Source organism: Alternaria novae-zelandiae, assembly GCF_023758075.1.
Source record: "Alternaria novae-zelandiae strain BMP 2774 chromosome Unknown scaffold_2, whole genome shotgun sequence".
NCBI classification, from domain to species: Eukaryota; Fungi; Ascomycota; class Dothideomycetes; order Pleosporales; family Pleosporaceae; genus Alternaria; species Alternaria novae-zelandiae.
In genome coordinates this window covers 1,551,045-1,565,362 of record NW_026056962.1, presented here as the reverse complement: position 1 = coordinate 1,565,362, position 14,318 = coordinate 1,551,045, and the positions used below count along the sequence as shown (strand labels likewise).

The window sequence follows — 14,318 nt, the reverse complement described above, 5'->3', positions numbered from 1 at the left end:
GTGTATGTCCAGCAAAACACAAAGGAATGTAGAAGGTCAAGGTCTCGATTCGTCAAGATGTTGTAAACAGCACTAGCTCTGAAATGGCCCAGTGAATCGAAGGGATTAGTATAGAATGAATTAGTGTCCTTGTCCCGTGCCACTGCTCACGTTCTTAGGACAAGGAGATACGAACACGGTATGCTAACTTGATGGTGTCCCGAATAGAATAGCCGCTTTGTGCACTCGGCCAAGCTGATCCCAATCATGGAGCGCGGAGCAGCACAGCGCCGGGCGTCATACATGGAGGTCCCCTCCCGGTACGGGCTGACGATAGGCTTGGGGGGCTTGCGCGTCAATAAGTGGAGTGACACACCACGGCGTTTCTAAAATGTGGGACGGCTGGGCGCGTCAATGATGCAAGGTCTTGGTTTGTGCGGGGTCAATGCGCCGTCAGGGGCGGCAGGAACAACCGACCGCGGCTTCGCGAGCAGCTGCCGCGTGAAACCAAGGGGGCTGGTTTCAGATATGACGGCACCCCATCGTGGATACATCCATCTTCACACCTCATTCAAAGAAAACATCCAACACCCTGGAGCCTACATTGACGTTAGGCCACCCACTTTGCACGTTTCTACATCGATGTAGGCGGCAAATCTGTTCAGTTTTCTTTTGTGTGAGATGTTCTCGCGAACGTGCTCTGGGTATCTGTGGGTGTAAACTGAGGGCGGTATTCACGATGAAGAGAAGCTTGGGAGTGCACATTGGTACATGAATATCTATTCCTTGGTAATTTGGAGCCTATTCAACCATCCTTGAACATCTTCCACCATGCCTCTCACAATTCTACCTCTTGTTCAACCACCAGAGGAGCAGTACTGGGCCTTGGATCTCATACCCTCGAAGGGGCTTCGCTCCAGCGCGCGAATCTTCTCCACACACGCCTTGCAGGCCAAGGCCTCACAACCAGGACATCTCATGCCGCCGGTGTGAACGGCCATGCAGAAGACGCAATAGTCATCACCGCCAACTTGAAGACGCCATGCCGTGCTCTTGTAGATGCACGTCTGTTGGCCGCAGGGGTGAGACATCTGCACGACCATGCCATGTGCCTTCGCGCCAGGCTTGGGAGTTGGAGGCCCGCCTTCGAACGGACTGAAAACAATATTAGCAAAGATCAAGTTTGGAGATGATGGGCCACATACCTCTCATAGGCCTCAGGGTGCCTCATGCGGTAGGCGGCGTCTCTCTCCTGCCATGCGGTATACTCCTTGCCCAAGTAGTACTGCCAGCTTGCCTCATATGGCTTGCGGAACGGCTTCTGAGGCGGCGGGCTTGCTCTACCGGACTTGTATGCTCCACCAGCCTCGTAGTTGGCGGGGCCTTTGCCACCGAAGTTCTCGTTACCGGCATCATGGTTCGTCTGCTCAGTGGGAGCGCCAGTCTGGTACTTGTTACGCATGTAGGTGCGGTCGTATTCGGTGCGGTACTCGGTGTTGGTGAGCTGCTCGAAAGCCTCACGAACGCGGCGGAAGACATCGGCATCTGCTACACCGGACTTGTCGGGGTGATGCGTCTTAGCGAGTTCACGGAATGCCTTCTTGATGGCATCAGTGGAAGCGCCAAGCTGGAGACCGAGGTCCGCGTAGTAGTCTTTGAAAGTGTTAGTGGCCATCGCGAAAGGTATTAGCAAAGAAAAGAGGTTCAGCGAAGACGTTCAGCAAAACGATGAGGCTCAGCGAAGCAGTGAGGTATCAAGAGCTTGGTCAAAGTGGAGAGACGAGGCTGAGGATCGATCGAGAGTGACCCGGATATCTGGTCTATCTCCCGCTGCGATGGTCCTTTTGGTCCGCTTGCCTCAATACGGATAGTTGCCTGTCAGGCACCTACGATTACAAACAGTCACGTCTCTATTTCCGGCAGGTGCGCCATCTCTAGGTGACTGAGAATACCATGAAGGAGAATCTGAGGCTCTCATTGGCTGCGCGACCGGAAATACAGGCTACGATGGTTGTACAGACGACGAGATTTGAGCAGAATGGCGCGGTTTTGAACCGGAGAGAAGCTCCGTGTAGGCGCTATTGACTCAAGTGGGATAATGGTATTGTGGGTATACAAACGGTCGTGATGCCGAGGCACTAACCGAAGGGTTCATGCCATACTGGCATACCTCAACATATGGAGCTCATCTACTCCAACGTGGACGTCGCGCTGTCGCTACCCCTTTCTACTTCTGATCAGACTACGTAGGTAGGTACCGGATCGCTCGCAGTCGACGCACCATCCCAAGGCCTTCAGTGTGAAGTCTCTATCAGCTCCCAAGCTATCTAGATAGCCAGGTTATCTCGGACTGCGCTGCTCAAACTCCGCATCCAGCATCACACGCCAGGCGACCCTTCCATCTGCGCGTTGAACATTTGTACTCGCGTTTGCTCGGCTCACATTACTTTGCGTCCTTCAGCTTCATGCACCGCTCCCTGTCGTTCGAACTACTAGCACAAAAGATGTCGGACTCGTGTTTGGCTGTTGTAGGCTGGACGCGATCAGGTCAGGGCTGCACAATATCATGGTCTTTCTTCATTTTTAGACCAGAGGACTCCGCGCTCTGCAAAACCCCCATGATCTCCCCGGACCGATCGAAGAATTAAGCACAGTCCTCGAACATTGGGTAGTCCTGTCCATTCCTTACGCCGAAGTCGCAATAGATAATAACATTAGCGCGGCAATAGGTGGGTAGGCTTGCATTGGCGTCCTGTGTGAGCCACATCTGCTTTGCTCAATCTGACGTCTTGCTCGTGGTCGACTTGGTATCTCGCATTCACGAATAGCATGAGAAGTGTGGCTATGGGTGATTGCGTCTTTGGCCTGGGCAGCGGAGATAAGATCTCGAGACATTCTTATGGGCCGACGTATTTCATACCGCGATAAGCAGCGACGACGATCACACAAGACGATGTATACTTTGGATTTGATCACTCGGCGTACAGTAAGAAGATTCCTTAGGGGCACAAGCCTTCTTTTGCGGCAATGAAGGTGCTCGTAGAAGATTCTAGATGTACGTTGAGTAGGTCAGTCTTTACGTGAGAGTGATGCGGCGCGTAAGTAGGTATGTTTGTCGGTCTACGAACAGGTGATTTACGTCACACTATTGTCTCTCGTGACTCTCATCAAACTTATTGGGCTTTATCAGTGGCGCTCTTAATCCTCCTGCACAATGTGTACCCATCGCTCGACTTTCCCATCTGATTTCCGCTAAGTGGTCTTCTCCATGTCTTCACCTACTTCATTGACAAATGGTCGCTCCATGTCTGCACCTACTTTATTGACGAATGGTCACTGCATGCCTCTCGCAGTGCAACCATTGCCCGAGCCGGCGGTACAAAAATGGGTCGTGTGTCGCCGCATACCCCCGTATCACTTTACTCTGGGTTTCACCGGCATACGATGCATCGATCAGCATGCCTTGATACATCAAAGTACGTTTACGGAATGTGTCTGCAACGATCTTGACACAGCGATAAACGAAGCGAATCGAAGGGCGGCAAATTACATCGCAAGTCAAAATGTGGGCTGGGTCAATGAAATCTCTCTAGATGGAACGCATTACTGGATATGGAATCACGCTCAGCTAAGGAACTTTGATAACTTCATAGCGGTATACTACGTGGAGGGCCCGGTCGATGAATTGTGACCGAAGGTGCTGTTATGGGAATATCACACTCACTGGTAATCTTGTACTCAGGCGTCTGAGACAAAGATCATTCCGGAGACCACGATTGCGATCTAGAATTTCGCTGGATACGGAAAGGAAGGATATAGCAGTACTCTATCAGTAAAGCGAAAATGTCATCTGGTGAGGTTCCCGCACACGGGTACTAGACTCAGACTCATGCGTTGCAGTCTGTGGTTTTTGTCCTCGTTTCGCTTTGCGCATGTATCCTAGGTACCGTCATGACTTGGAAACTGCCAAGCGAACATGTACTCAAGCCGCTCGCCGCTAATAGAGACGACGAATTACAGCACATCGACCCTGTAGCTCACAGCACCTGGAGCGCGGTGATTACTGAAAGAGCGTAATTGTAGCGAATGACGTACTGGAAGAAAGGGAAAGAAAAGGTTCCGTGCGCCACAACGTGACTAAACCGGGCAAACGATTTTGAAGTTATTCCCAAGATATTCCGCCCGTCCTCCTTGATCGCACACAGAACCCTTTCGATCAAACAGGACCAAACAAGTATCTCCTTCGCCATGGCCGACAAGCGACTCCTCTTAGAATTCCTCAAGGCGCAGGATGCGTTGAGAGAGTAAAAGCCCCACTATCAAATTCTTCGTCTTCATCTAACACATATCCAACAGGCCACCTGCTATGGTCACTTTCCTCCACCGCCTGCCAAACAGTGGAGATGTCGCACAAGCAAAACTATGTCGAGATCTCGTTTTCGAACGCTCAGCAAAGATTGCCCAGCAGTGCAAGAAGATCCGCGAGGACAAGGTGGACATGAGAAGCCGGCCGCCAGGTCTCATCAGTGACTACATCGTCCTCCTTCGCGACAACAAGCCTCCCCGACGACAGTTTCCGACTGCCGGCGACCAGACCATGGAAGCTGTCGCCAGGATTCGCTACATCACTTTGAGCAGTCTTTACCTCTTCTCCGTGGAAATGGAAGACTCTACCTCCGCTCAGATCGTGTTTCGCGCTATTGTAGACAACTTCCACTTTATCTGGCCGAATGGCTTCCGATACCACCCTGGACCTGACGTGATCAACCATGTCTATTACTACACTCGGGCTTGGGACCCCTTGCGCTATTTCCTAGCAGACTGCTACGTTGACTTCGCCAACATCAAGTGGTATATCCCCCACCGGAACTTCCACAAGGACTTCATGGCCAACGTCTCATTGGGCCATTCGAGGCGTCGTAGCCTTGCACATGGCCCTTCCAGAACTGCTGCCCCGCGGAACTACATCTTCCCCCAGCAGCTCATCCAGACCGCATCCAACTCCGCTAGGAAGTCTACAAGGTAAGCACTTGTGAGGCTTATAGAACGAATAGAGAGCTAACAAGACGACTAGGCACGGTAAGAAGGGTCTTGGACGGCGCAGGGTGTCGATGTAATTGTCGCAGAAGCATGTCGGTCCGATTGAGGAACCTCAGCAGACCAGAGGTGGGTATCATGGGGTCTTGAGACTGACGGCTTGGGTCGGGAAATAGATGTAGCGGTCAACAGAGGTACAGCATGTAGCCAGATATGCATACCCAAAGACACTGCTCCAGTGTACAATTGACTAGCGTCCGTGTCTCTTTCCCAGGATACCCGGGTAGCAAGCTACGAGCTCCAGTTCCCCTATAGCAAACAACGAAATCGCCTCATTTCTGTCGTACTCATCCCCATTGGTCGTATTGCGGAATCGTTGGAATGTAGCTCGCCGTGTCGATATGGAAGCTTCTCGTGCACAGCGTGGCTCACGTGCGCGAAGGCGACCTCGGGAGGTAGTAGCTCTCCATTTCACACTTGGACGAGGTCACACCTTTCGTGAAAGTGAGGCAAGAACCCGGGAATGATAGTTGATAGATGGAGATGATGGCTGTACACGCGCTGTTGCGATAACCGACAGCTTCGCGATGTTGTCACTGGGTGACGTCGCGGATGATCAGGGAGATCTCGCCCGATCACGTTAGCGTGAAACTTCACTTGCGGACCCTTCAACCGGCGCAGCGCCATGCTTTCTTTTCTCACCTTATCGGCAGCCACGCAAAACCCTCAATCGTGACGAGACTACCTGCCCGAAAACATTGAGCGACTTTGAATCCTTTTGTCGCGACGCGCGAAGCGCATTGAAGTTCGACAGACGGCAGCACCCTCCGCCAGTCACGCTCCAGACGTGAGGCTTATCTACTTCTGTCGCGCTGCCGCAACCCCCGGAAGGACCCGCTCTTTTTTGTGCAGCTTGAGGAAACCTCACTACCGCTATTACTTAAGTCTCATATGTCAGGCCCAACATCAAACCCAGACTGGAACAGAAGCGGCAGTCCTGCCTACGGCACGTTCACTCGGCCACCGTTCAATCCGAATCCCACCAAAAGCCACGACAGTAATGACAGTGCTGTTGCACCCTCCAGCAATGGTGGTGAGGAGGTCTCACCGAAGCGTCGGCCTTCGCCTCAGCGGAAGCCATCAAAACACATCGAATTCAGAAAGTACTTGAAGCGCCCTCATATGATGGAGACGCAGAGGACGCTGAGCGATGCATTACGATCGGCGAAGAACAGGGAGGAACAGGAGACATTACTCCCCGAGGAGGACTACGCTGGATCTGATGGGTGCTTCAATGGGCAGGGTGAGCCTATGATTCCTAGGACAGCCAGTACGCCTGGTCCGAGCAACCACACAAGGACGTATTTCAATATCCACAGGTAGGTCAACGTAGTTGATGTGAGTCGCACCGCGGACATTGACCATGTTCTAGGATACGACGTCTCGTCTTGGCTGTCATCGAAGATCCGTACACGGTGGATCAGCTGCGAGAGCCTCGTATGAACGTTCTCATTGTAAAACCACTGGTTGACCGTCTTTACGATGAAGATGACATATCCATCGTGTACTGTCTACTCGTCAATCGCATGCAGTTTCTTCGGGAACAGCAATTCCAGCAACATCATCAAACTGTCGATTTGACGCGTGCCAATCTTTGCGAGCTGGTCGCCATGAAGGTGCTGCGACGGCACGACGAAGAGTCTACGGGAAAAGCTGGCCTACTACTCTTAGCACAGATCATGGTCGCTCCTTTCCAGCCGTTCCAAGGCGCGCCCGAAGAGCGTTGTCCACCGCGACACATATCAGAGTACCAGGGCCAGGGTGACAATGAGGGTAAATTGACGGCGCTGGAAGTGGCTATCGTCTCCGAAAGTAAGGTACTACTAGCTGGCTCCGCGAGCCAAAAGGTCATTGACGCTATCTATCGGGGACGGATCGTATACACTCCGACCGTCTATATGGATATCATACCGGATCACTACAAGTATAAGCCCATCTCGCTTTACGATCCACGCAAGGCACCGACACTCAATCAGTATCGGCTCATGGTACCGAGAACGCGCAACATCATCGAAGTTGTACAGTTCTTCATACTGCTCGCACTCTATTGCTGGTGTATGACCATGCGACAAGATCATTACCTGACTATCGCCGAGATCACGTTCTTACTCTACGGCAGCGGCTGGGTTCTAGACGAACTCATATCATGCCTTGAGCATGGCTGGGAGGTACACACACAAGAACTTTGGGCTTTTCTGGACGTTACATTCGCCGGCATATTTCTCATCTATCTCGGCATGCGGTGCCATGGGTGGATGACGAATCAAGACGAAACGGGTAGACAAGCCCTTGACGTTCTTGCTGTCGCGTCCCCAATATTGTTCCCACGTATCGCATTCAACCTTATGCCCGAGAACATGCTGTTCATTGCTCTGAGGGCGATGGTCAAGGAGTTCACAGCACTGAGTCTGATCGCTGTATGGTGCTTTGGCGGCTTCCTCTTGGCGCTCAAATGGCTGAGCATCAGCAACCCCGAAGTCGGCTACGAAGATTCACCAAACTCCATCACTATCTCCAAGTGGATGCTCTGGATTTGGTTCGGTCTGGATGGCCAAGGCATCGATGAAGCTCCTGGGTTCCATGAGATTCTCGGTCCTACCCTGATGGTGATCTATGCTTTCCTGGGTAACACGCTATTCTTGACAGTCCTTGTCTCGATTCTGTCCAACACGTTCAGCAAGATCGCAGCAGATGCGACGGCCGAAATCCAATTCCGCCGCGCCGTGCTCACTTTCGAAGGTGTCAAGTCCGATTCGCTATTCGCCTACCGCCCACCCCTTAACCTATTGGCGTTCATTATTCTACTCCCTCTCAAGTTCATACTTTCGCCCCGCTGGTTTCACAAGATCAACGTCTCAGCGATACGTATATCGAACTTCCCTATTCTCCTCGCCATCAACTACTATGAGCGTAGGTATCTGTGGAAGCCCCGTCGCCACCTCAGCATCAACGGCCCTGGACCCTCCAAACGCACAACATGGCTGCAAGACATCGGTTTCTGGAGGAGCTGGAAGCAATTGAGTCCGCACGCTGATTTGCAGGCCGTGTTTGAGGAGGAGCCACCGGAGGACGTAGTGCATAGAATCGAAGAGGAGGATGACCTTGAAGACGCTATCCTCGAAAACAGTTTCGCAGCGAATGCCATGGGTACTCGTAGTGTGAGTCCAGGAAGTGCCATGACGGGAAGAAGGAGGAGGTTGAGTAGTGTGTGGCCAGGGCCGGGCGCTTAGGAAGGGTTTCGGCGGTCTACACGCTAGATCGTACCTTGGGGGTTTGCGGCTATCATGTTCCACAGACTATAGTGAATTTCGGTGTCTCGTATTACCCCATCAATTCAAATCATACATCTTGATCCATGAACGTGTGTGTTGTCGCATATCAGTCGCTTGTCGATTAGGCCCATCGCGATGCAGCACCCCACTCCGTACTAACGCCGAGATCCGCACCCAACGTCGAGCTATTACCCCCAGCTTATTGCGCATCGAACCCGTTCGAGATAGTATCGCGACGATAGTATATCTTATTACCCCCAGGATACTACTCAATTGACCCTCTGACCATCCGCGGCCTTGCAAAACCGTGCTCTTGTTCGACGAAGCTGCGCGGCCGATCCGCACCGCACATTCTTTCTCCGGCGGCTAACGCCTGCGGCCGATAAGCATCACCACAACAAACTCTGGTAAAGATTCCATCTGGTCTTGCGCCCAGAAGAAAGAGAGTGACTCACGACTGGGTGCCTGATCTGGAAAATATATGCGACGGTGTTGATTGAGGATATATAAAGCGCGTCGACAGCTTAATCAAAAGAGTAGCAACATCAACACCGACAACCTCGACATCACAACTAAACGCTGAACACCACCTCAAGTCTAAAGATGGCGGACATCAACCCGCTCCCCTTCTACCCGCTCCCTTCACGGGCCTCTCTACTATCACAATTTTTGGGCCAAAAGCTCGAAGACCTGCCCACACCAGCCATCGTGCTCGACCGCGCCATCGTACGGCGAAACTGCGATGCGATGCTCAACATCTGTGCAGAGCTCAAAGTCGGGTTCCGCGCCCACGTCAAGAGCCACAAGACGCTTGAGCTTTCTCAGATGCAAGTAGGCGCAGAGCAGAGCCAACCAGCGAATTTCATCGTTAGTACAATTGCGGAGGCGGAGAACTTGTTGCCGTACTTGTGCTATGCGCAGGGGGTGGGAAGGGAAGCCAGTGTATGTCCCAAATATCACCATCAAAAAAGTATTACTGACGTTTGCTCTCAAGGTACTTTACGGCGTACCGGTCCCTCAATCTGGAATTCCACGCCTCATTTCTCTGGCCTCAAAATTGCAGCCGAGATCGGTCAGTGTCATCATCGACAACGAGGCGGCTTTTCTCAAGTTCCACGAGCGACTCGCTGCCTCTGATACGGAGCTGGAGATAGGAGTTTTCATCAAAATCGACACGGGCTACGAGCGTGCTGGCATCAAGACTTCATCTCCGGGTTTCCCATCACTTGTCAAGACGGTAGTAGAGAAGAGCCAAGAGCCAACATCTGGATGCTTCTTGCAAGGCTTCTACTCGCACTTCGGACACTCGTACGGTGGATCTTCAGAAGACGATGCCGCGAACGGTCTCATCGAGGAACTGGTCGGTCTAGAAACAGCAATCAAGGCTGTTCCCGAGAGCTTTGACGGAAAGTTGGTACTGAGTGTAGGCGCAACACCCACAGCGACAGCAGCACAGAATATGTTGTCCAGCTCCAGCCCCAAGGTCCAGGAGTTCCAAGACGTACTCCAACGTCTGCAGAAAGATCACGTTGTTGAGCTGCATGCAGGGGTATACCCGTTGCTAGATTGCCAACAAGTCGCGACACATGCTAGGCCATCGACTTCATCTAGTGGAGCCACGTCATCCTTCCAGCCTCTCTCCAAATCTAACATTGGTATCCGGATGTTGCTCGAAGTAACAAGTGTATACAATGAGCGATCGAAGCCTGAAGCTCTAGTATCCGCGGGCTCTCTAGCGATGGGTCGCGAACCTTGCAAGTCCTACCCCGGATGGGGTATTGTTACGCCTGCACTAGGCAATGCTTCCGCTAAGCACATATACGACGAGCGAGAGGGCAAGACGGGATGGATCGTTGGACGCATCAGCCAAGAGCATGGTATCTTGACATGGGAGGGCGATAGGAGCGAATGCAACGAGTTGACGATCGGGGATAAGGTTATGGTCTGGCCAAACCATGCTTGTGTGGCTGGCGCTGGGTTCGGGTGGTATCTTGTGGTCGACTCGGACGCGGGTGGAGATACGGTCGTGGATGTCTGGGCCCGATGGAGGGGCTGGTAATCGGACACAGGTGTAGGTTGAGGCGTTATGATCGCTCGATATTACTCGGCTTCCGATGCTATAACCCATGTCAATATAGTTGTAAGAGAACCCCATTCATACATCCAAAGCGATGCTGGGTGATGGGACTCGTATGCCCTCGTATTGTTGGACCTCAACCGGCGTCGTCTCGACTCTGCGCTGCCAGTATCGCGCGTGGATGGCAACAACTCAAAAAGTAACGAGTCTGGCGTCTCCAATTGCCCAATCTGCGCGTGTAGTTTGATGACTTTGACTTTGCTCACACTCCGAGTTGACATTCCTGCAGGCTTGTACGACTCGCGCAGCATCTGGTCCTGGCGCTGTCGGCAAGAAAAGCCGCTGACGACTTCCGCCAGTATTGTCCTGCCCATCGCGTATGTGTGCGCGGATCGTTCTGCAGTCTTCAAACCCGTCTGATCCGATCCGGGACGAGTCGCATTTCGCGGCGTAGAATGTCCGGCACAGCTACATCTCGTTCGTCGGGTTCGGGTTGCGGCGACGGGATGGAAGGACACGAGTTTCGTGGTTTGCTACTGTAGCGTCGCGAGAGGGTAGTTCGCGCCGTTGTTTCTTGTAACGTTGGTCTGCATCTTGATCAAACTTTCTATTGTTGGTGCCTGCCAGCCGCTCTCTAGCCCAGCGCCAGAAGCATGTTACACGGGCTGGTAGATGGAAGAAGTGATGGTCGCTGGGTGAAGCTTGCCGATCGCGTGCCCTGTGATTGGATGCTCGTGACCCGTAATATGCTTGCCAGGCACAAGCACAAGTTTGTAGTTATGCGCGTGCATCCCAAAGCTTGGGATCCATAGCTTCCCGCGGAGATCGGCCAGGAACCGTGGCGCTTGGTAAACTCACGTTGGAGCCCATTCATGACGTCTGCTATGGGTTGCGCCATTTGGCAGCTAAAACATCAATCGGGATATGATAAGCCTCGGCACTTGACCTGACCGAGTTGGAAAACGGCGACATGGCGGGATCGTCGCTCAGGGCAGCCATAGGAAAGCTTGGGGGCGTTCCTGGGTGTGTTGCTGGCGGCTGCAATGCGTCTTCTAGCGCACACAGTGAGGATGCCACGGCCAAAATGCCAAACCGCCAAATCACCTGCTCGACACGTTGCAGCCAGCTAAAGGCCGCGGGCGGTCTAGAAAACGGATATCTGTAGTAAAGGGCGCCGCTGGGGATAGGCACTGCCAAAGTTTATTCTTGTTTGAGGCTTGCCCGTCTGCTCCTAGTCGTGAAGGCTGTATGGTGGAGAGTAGCCATGGCTTCCCCGCCCTGCCTCTGGATACCAACCGTCTCGGGCACTAAGGCATCCGCCAGCCTGCTTGCGGGCAAGCCTCCTGCACTACCTGCAGACCTCCTGGCGACCAGAAACCCCCCGTCTCTGTGCCAGATCCCAGGCTGATCTGTGACCTGTGACCTGATGACTGACGAACCGAAGGGGTCCTTGAACCTTAGGACCGTGTCCAGTCTTCCTTCCGCCATCTCCGGCACCTTCAACATTTCCATCCCCTGCGGCGTAGACTCTGCACACACAATGCCATCCTGCACCATGCGTCTTTAAGAAGGCCCGACGACGATACACCCTCCAGCGCCCCGGCCTCGACAACCCAGTGTTTCGTGCTTATGCACAGCCCATATCCTTGAACTGCGAGTTTGGGCTTGCATTGGCTTTGGCTTCTGTAGCACCATAATCCGAGCTGGAGTAGCATCCACTCGCTACTCGCCATGGTTCCTTTTCGACGCTTATCGCAGAGGGGCCGTCGCAGCTTCGACAACCGCGACTCCTACGAATGGCAAGACGAGCGAGACAAACGCATCATGACGGCCACCTTCCCCATACACCCCCTCTCCTCCATGCAGGCGCCCTTTGAGGAGTCGATGCTCGACGCCACTGGCGAAACGGGGCACGTTCCCTTCGCCATTCCCAAGAAGAGCGTTAAGACGCGACAGCAAATGCTGTGCAGAGAGGAGAATGCCTCTGAGCCCTCGTGGAACTTCACATACAACTGCCACTGGAGGAGCAACGCAAAGGGCAAATTTCATCCCCTAACAAAGACGGTCGCGCAGATCATCTTTGGTGTCCACCTGCTGCATCAGCATCTGGAAAAGTCCGTCGCCGATGTCGCCGACATATTGCTCAAGCATGTCAATGAGCTCGACAGTTTCCTGCAGCGGGCGAATGAAGACCTCGAAAGCAGCATGAAGGACATGCTGTTCCGGCATAAATGTCTAAAGGTGCCCATGGAACACGTAAACGAATTCGATCGCCTCCTCGAAGACCGCTCATACCGCGCCCAACTCCTCGACGGCAACATCGTAATCGAACGCACCATTGGGCGCATGTCGCAACTGCTCAACGACTACCTGATCGACATCAACGTATTTCGCGAAGCCAACCAGGAGCTCGATCTATACCTAGGCGATGTGGGAGACGAATGGACATACCGCAATGAGGATATCGGGCGCATATATTCAGCCATGTGTGGCAACACCGGAGGCTGGTCGCAATTCTTGCAAAGCCTCGTAGCAAAGGCTGAAAGGCTGGGCGTTGTGCTCGTACAGGTCAGCAGTTATTGCAATGAGATCGAGAAGCGGTGTGGCGCTGCAAGTCGCAGAAGTTTGGTATGTTCGCTGCCGGAATCCGCTTCGAACCCGCTTCGTGGGCTATGTTCTCAGCTGGAGCTTCGCTAACAGCCCTAGATTGCGACACGTACATCTTCACGAAATTCGTCCAATTCGCGCGAGGCACGCCCATTTCGAAACTTTGCCAACAACAAACCTCTTCCAACCCCCCCACCCGAACGTCCGCCATTCATGAGCGCATCATCATCCGGTAGGGAGACGCCTGCCAGCTTTGGCACACCCCAGCGACATTCGACTTTGCGAGCGAGGCCGCAGCAGCAACAGTACCAACAACAGCAGCAGCAGCCCGAGATCACAAACGCATCCGATTCCACCACAGAGACGCCCAAACGGAGCGAAGACTCGTCTTCTGCGTCTGCCGTTTCCAACACAGACGTCGATGTACGACGTCAGGCAAATCAGTCCGGGTACTACCGTGATGCCTGGCGCAACGACGAGCAACGTGACGGAGCGACACCGCATGCAGAGTCTAGTGGTGCAACACATGTTCCGGGGCACCAGCATAAAGTGTCTTCGCCATCTAACCTATCTGCAGAGGAAAGCGCATCAGCAACGAAACGCATGTCGGCGAAACCACAAAACGGAGAATACAGTCCGCCTTTGACCGGCAAAGATTCGGCATATTGTTCTGTGTCAGGCGCCTCAGCCGTGTCACCGGGCTACGCATCGCCACGCTCCGTGTCCTCCATGTCGTCGCGACAAACTGCCCAATTTGGTCTTTTCCCTAGTCGAAACTTGAGTACGCCGAAAGGTTCCATGTCGAGTCGATTAGGTGCCAGCTCTCCTACGTTCAATCGTCCTGAGCAAACCCCAAAGGCTGCAGACATGCCAAGCCGACCACCAACCTCTCTGTCCACGTTCTCAGATGCTTCGAACAAGCGACTTTCCAAGCGAAGTAGCTTCTCATCTCTCAAACGGCTATTCACCAAGAAGAAATCTGGCGATATAGGTCCTATCGCCGAGTGATACCCTCTAGTTTGATCTTTGTTATCCCTTGTCCCGTCCTTGGTCCTCTTGTCTGGCGTTGCAAGGCTATATACCCCTTTGACTTTGCGTTTCTGTGTATTACGCAATCCAAATCTCATAGTCTTTGCCGTGGTTCTGCCCAGCGTTCTCGATGGCTTCGTGGGGCTTTCGCATGTATATATTTTCGCCCCGGTAGATGTAACGCGGTAACGAGCAACGTGTAATGTCTTTAACTTCGTGTGCGGACGTCATCGCGGCAGAAGGCGGCGCCGTGCGGA

At 53.1% G+C, this 14,318-nt stretch overlaps 5 protein-coding genes across 5 annotated transcripts; 4 read left to right on the top strand and 1 right to left on the bottom strand.

The window, feature by feature from the left end:
* Positions 1-836: 836 nt before the first annotated feature.
* Positions 837-1,654, bottom strand: J4E88_001545 (uncharacterized protein; the record flags this gene model as incomplete). Its single annotated transcript, XM_049395214.1, has 2 exons — positions 837-1,134; positions 1,185-1,654. The coding sequence occupies 2 exons, from the start codon at positions 1,652-1,654 to the stop codon at positions 837-839; spliced, it is 768 nt and encodes a 255-aa protein (XP_049259078.1).
* Positions 1,655-4,227: 2,573 nt separating this feature from the next.
* Positions 4,228-5,096, top strand: J4E88_001544 (uncharacterized protein; the record flags this gene model as incomplete). The annotated part of the gene is made up of 3 exons (XM_049395213.1): positions 4,228-4,283; positions 4,336-5,001; positions 5,054-5,096. The coding sequence occupies 3 exons, from the start codon at positions 4,228-4,230 to the stop codon at positions 5,094-5,096; spliced, it is 765 nt and encodes a 254-aa protein (XP_049259077.1).
* An 871-nt stretch (positions 5,097-5,967) lies between these two features.
* Positions 5,968-8,306, top strand: J4E88_001543 (uncharacterized protein; the record flags this gene model as incomplete). Its single annotated transcript, XM_049395212.1, has 2 exons — positions 5,968-6,395; positions 6,449-8,306. The coding sequence occupies 2 exons, from the start codon at positions 5,968-5,970 to the stop codon at positions 8,304-8,306; spliced, it is 2,286 nt and encodes a 761-aa protein (XP_049259076.1).
* A 645-nt stretch (positions 8,307-8,951) lies between these two features.
* On the top strand, positions 8,952-10,407 carry J4E88_001542 (uncharacterized protein; the record flags this gene model as incomplete). Its single annotated transcript, XM_049395211.1, has 2 exons — positions 8,952-9,290; positions 9,343-10,407. The coding sequence occupies 2 exons, from the start codon at positions 8,952-8,954 to the stop codon at positions 10,405-10,407; spliced, it is 1,404 nt and encodes a 467-aa protein (XP_049259075.1).
* A 1,749-nt stretch (positions 10,408-12,156) lies between these two features.
* J4E88_001541 (uncharacterized protein) lies at positions 12,157-14,040 on the top strand (the record flags this gene model as incomplete). The annotated part of the gene is made up of 3 exons (XM_049395210.1): positions 12,157-13,048; positions 13,132-13,264; positions 13,323-14,040. The coding sequence occupies 3 exons, from the start codon at positions 12,157-12,159 to the stop codon at positions 14,038-14,040; spliced, it is 1,743 nt and encodes a 580-aa protein (XP_049259074.1).
* Between the last annotated feature and the right edge of the window lie 278 nt (positions 14,041-14,318).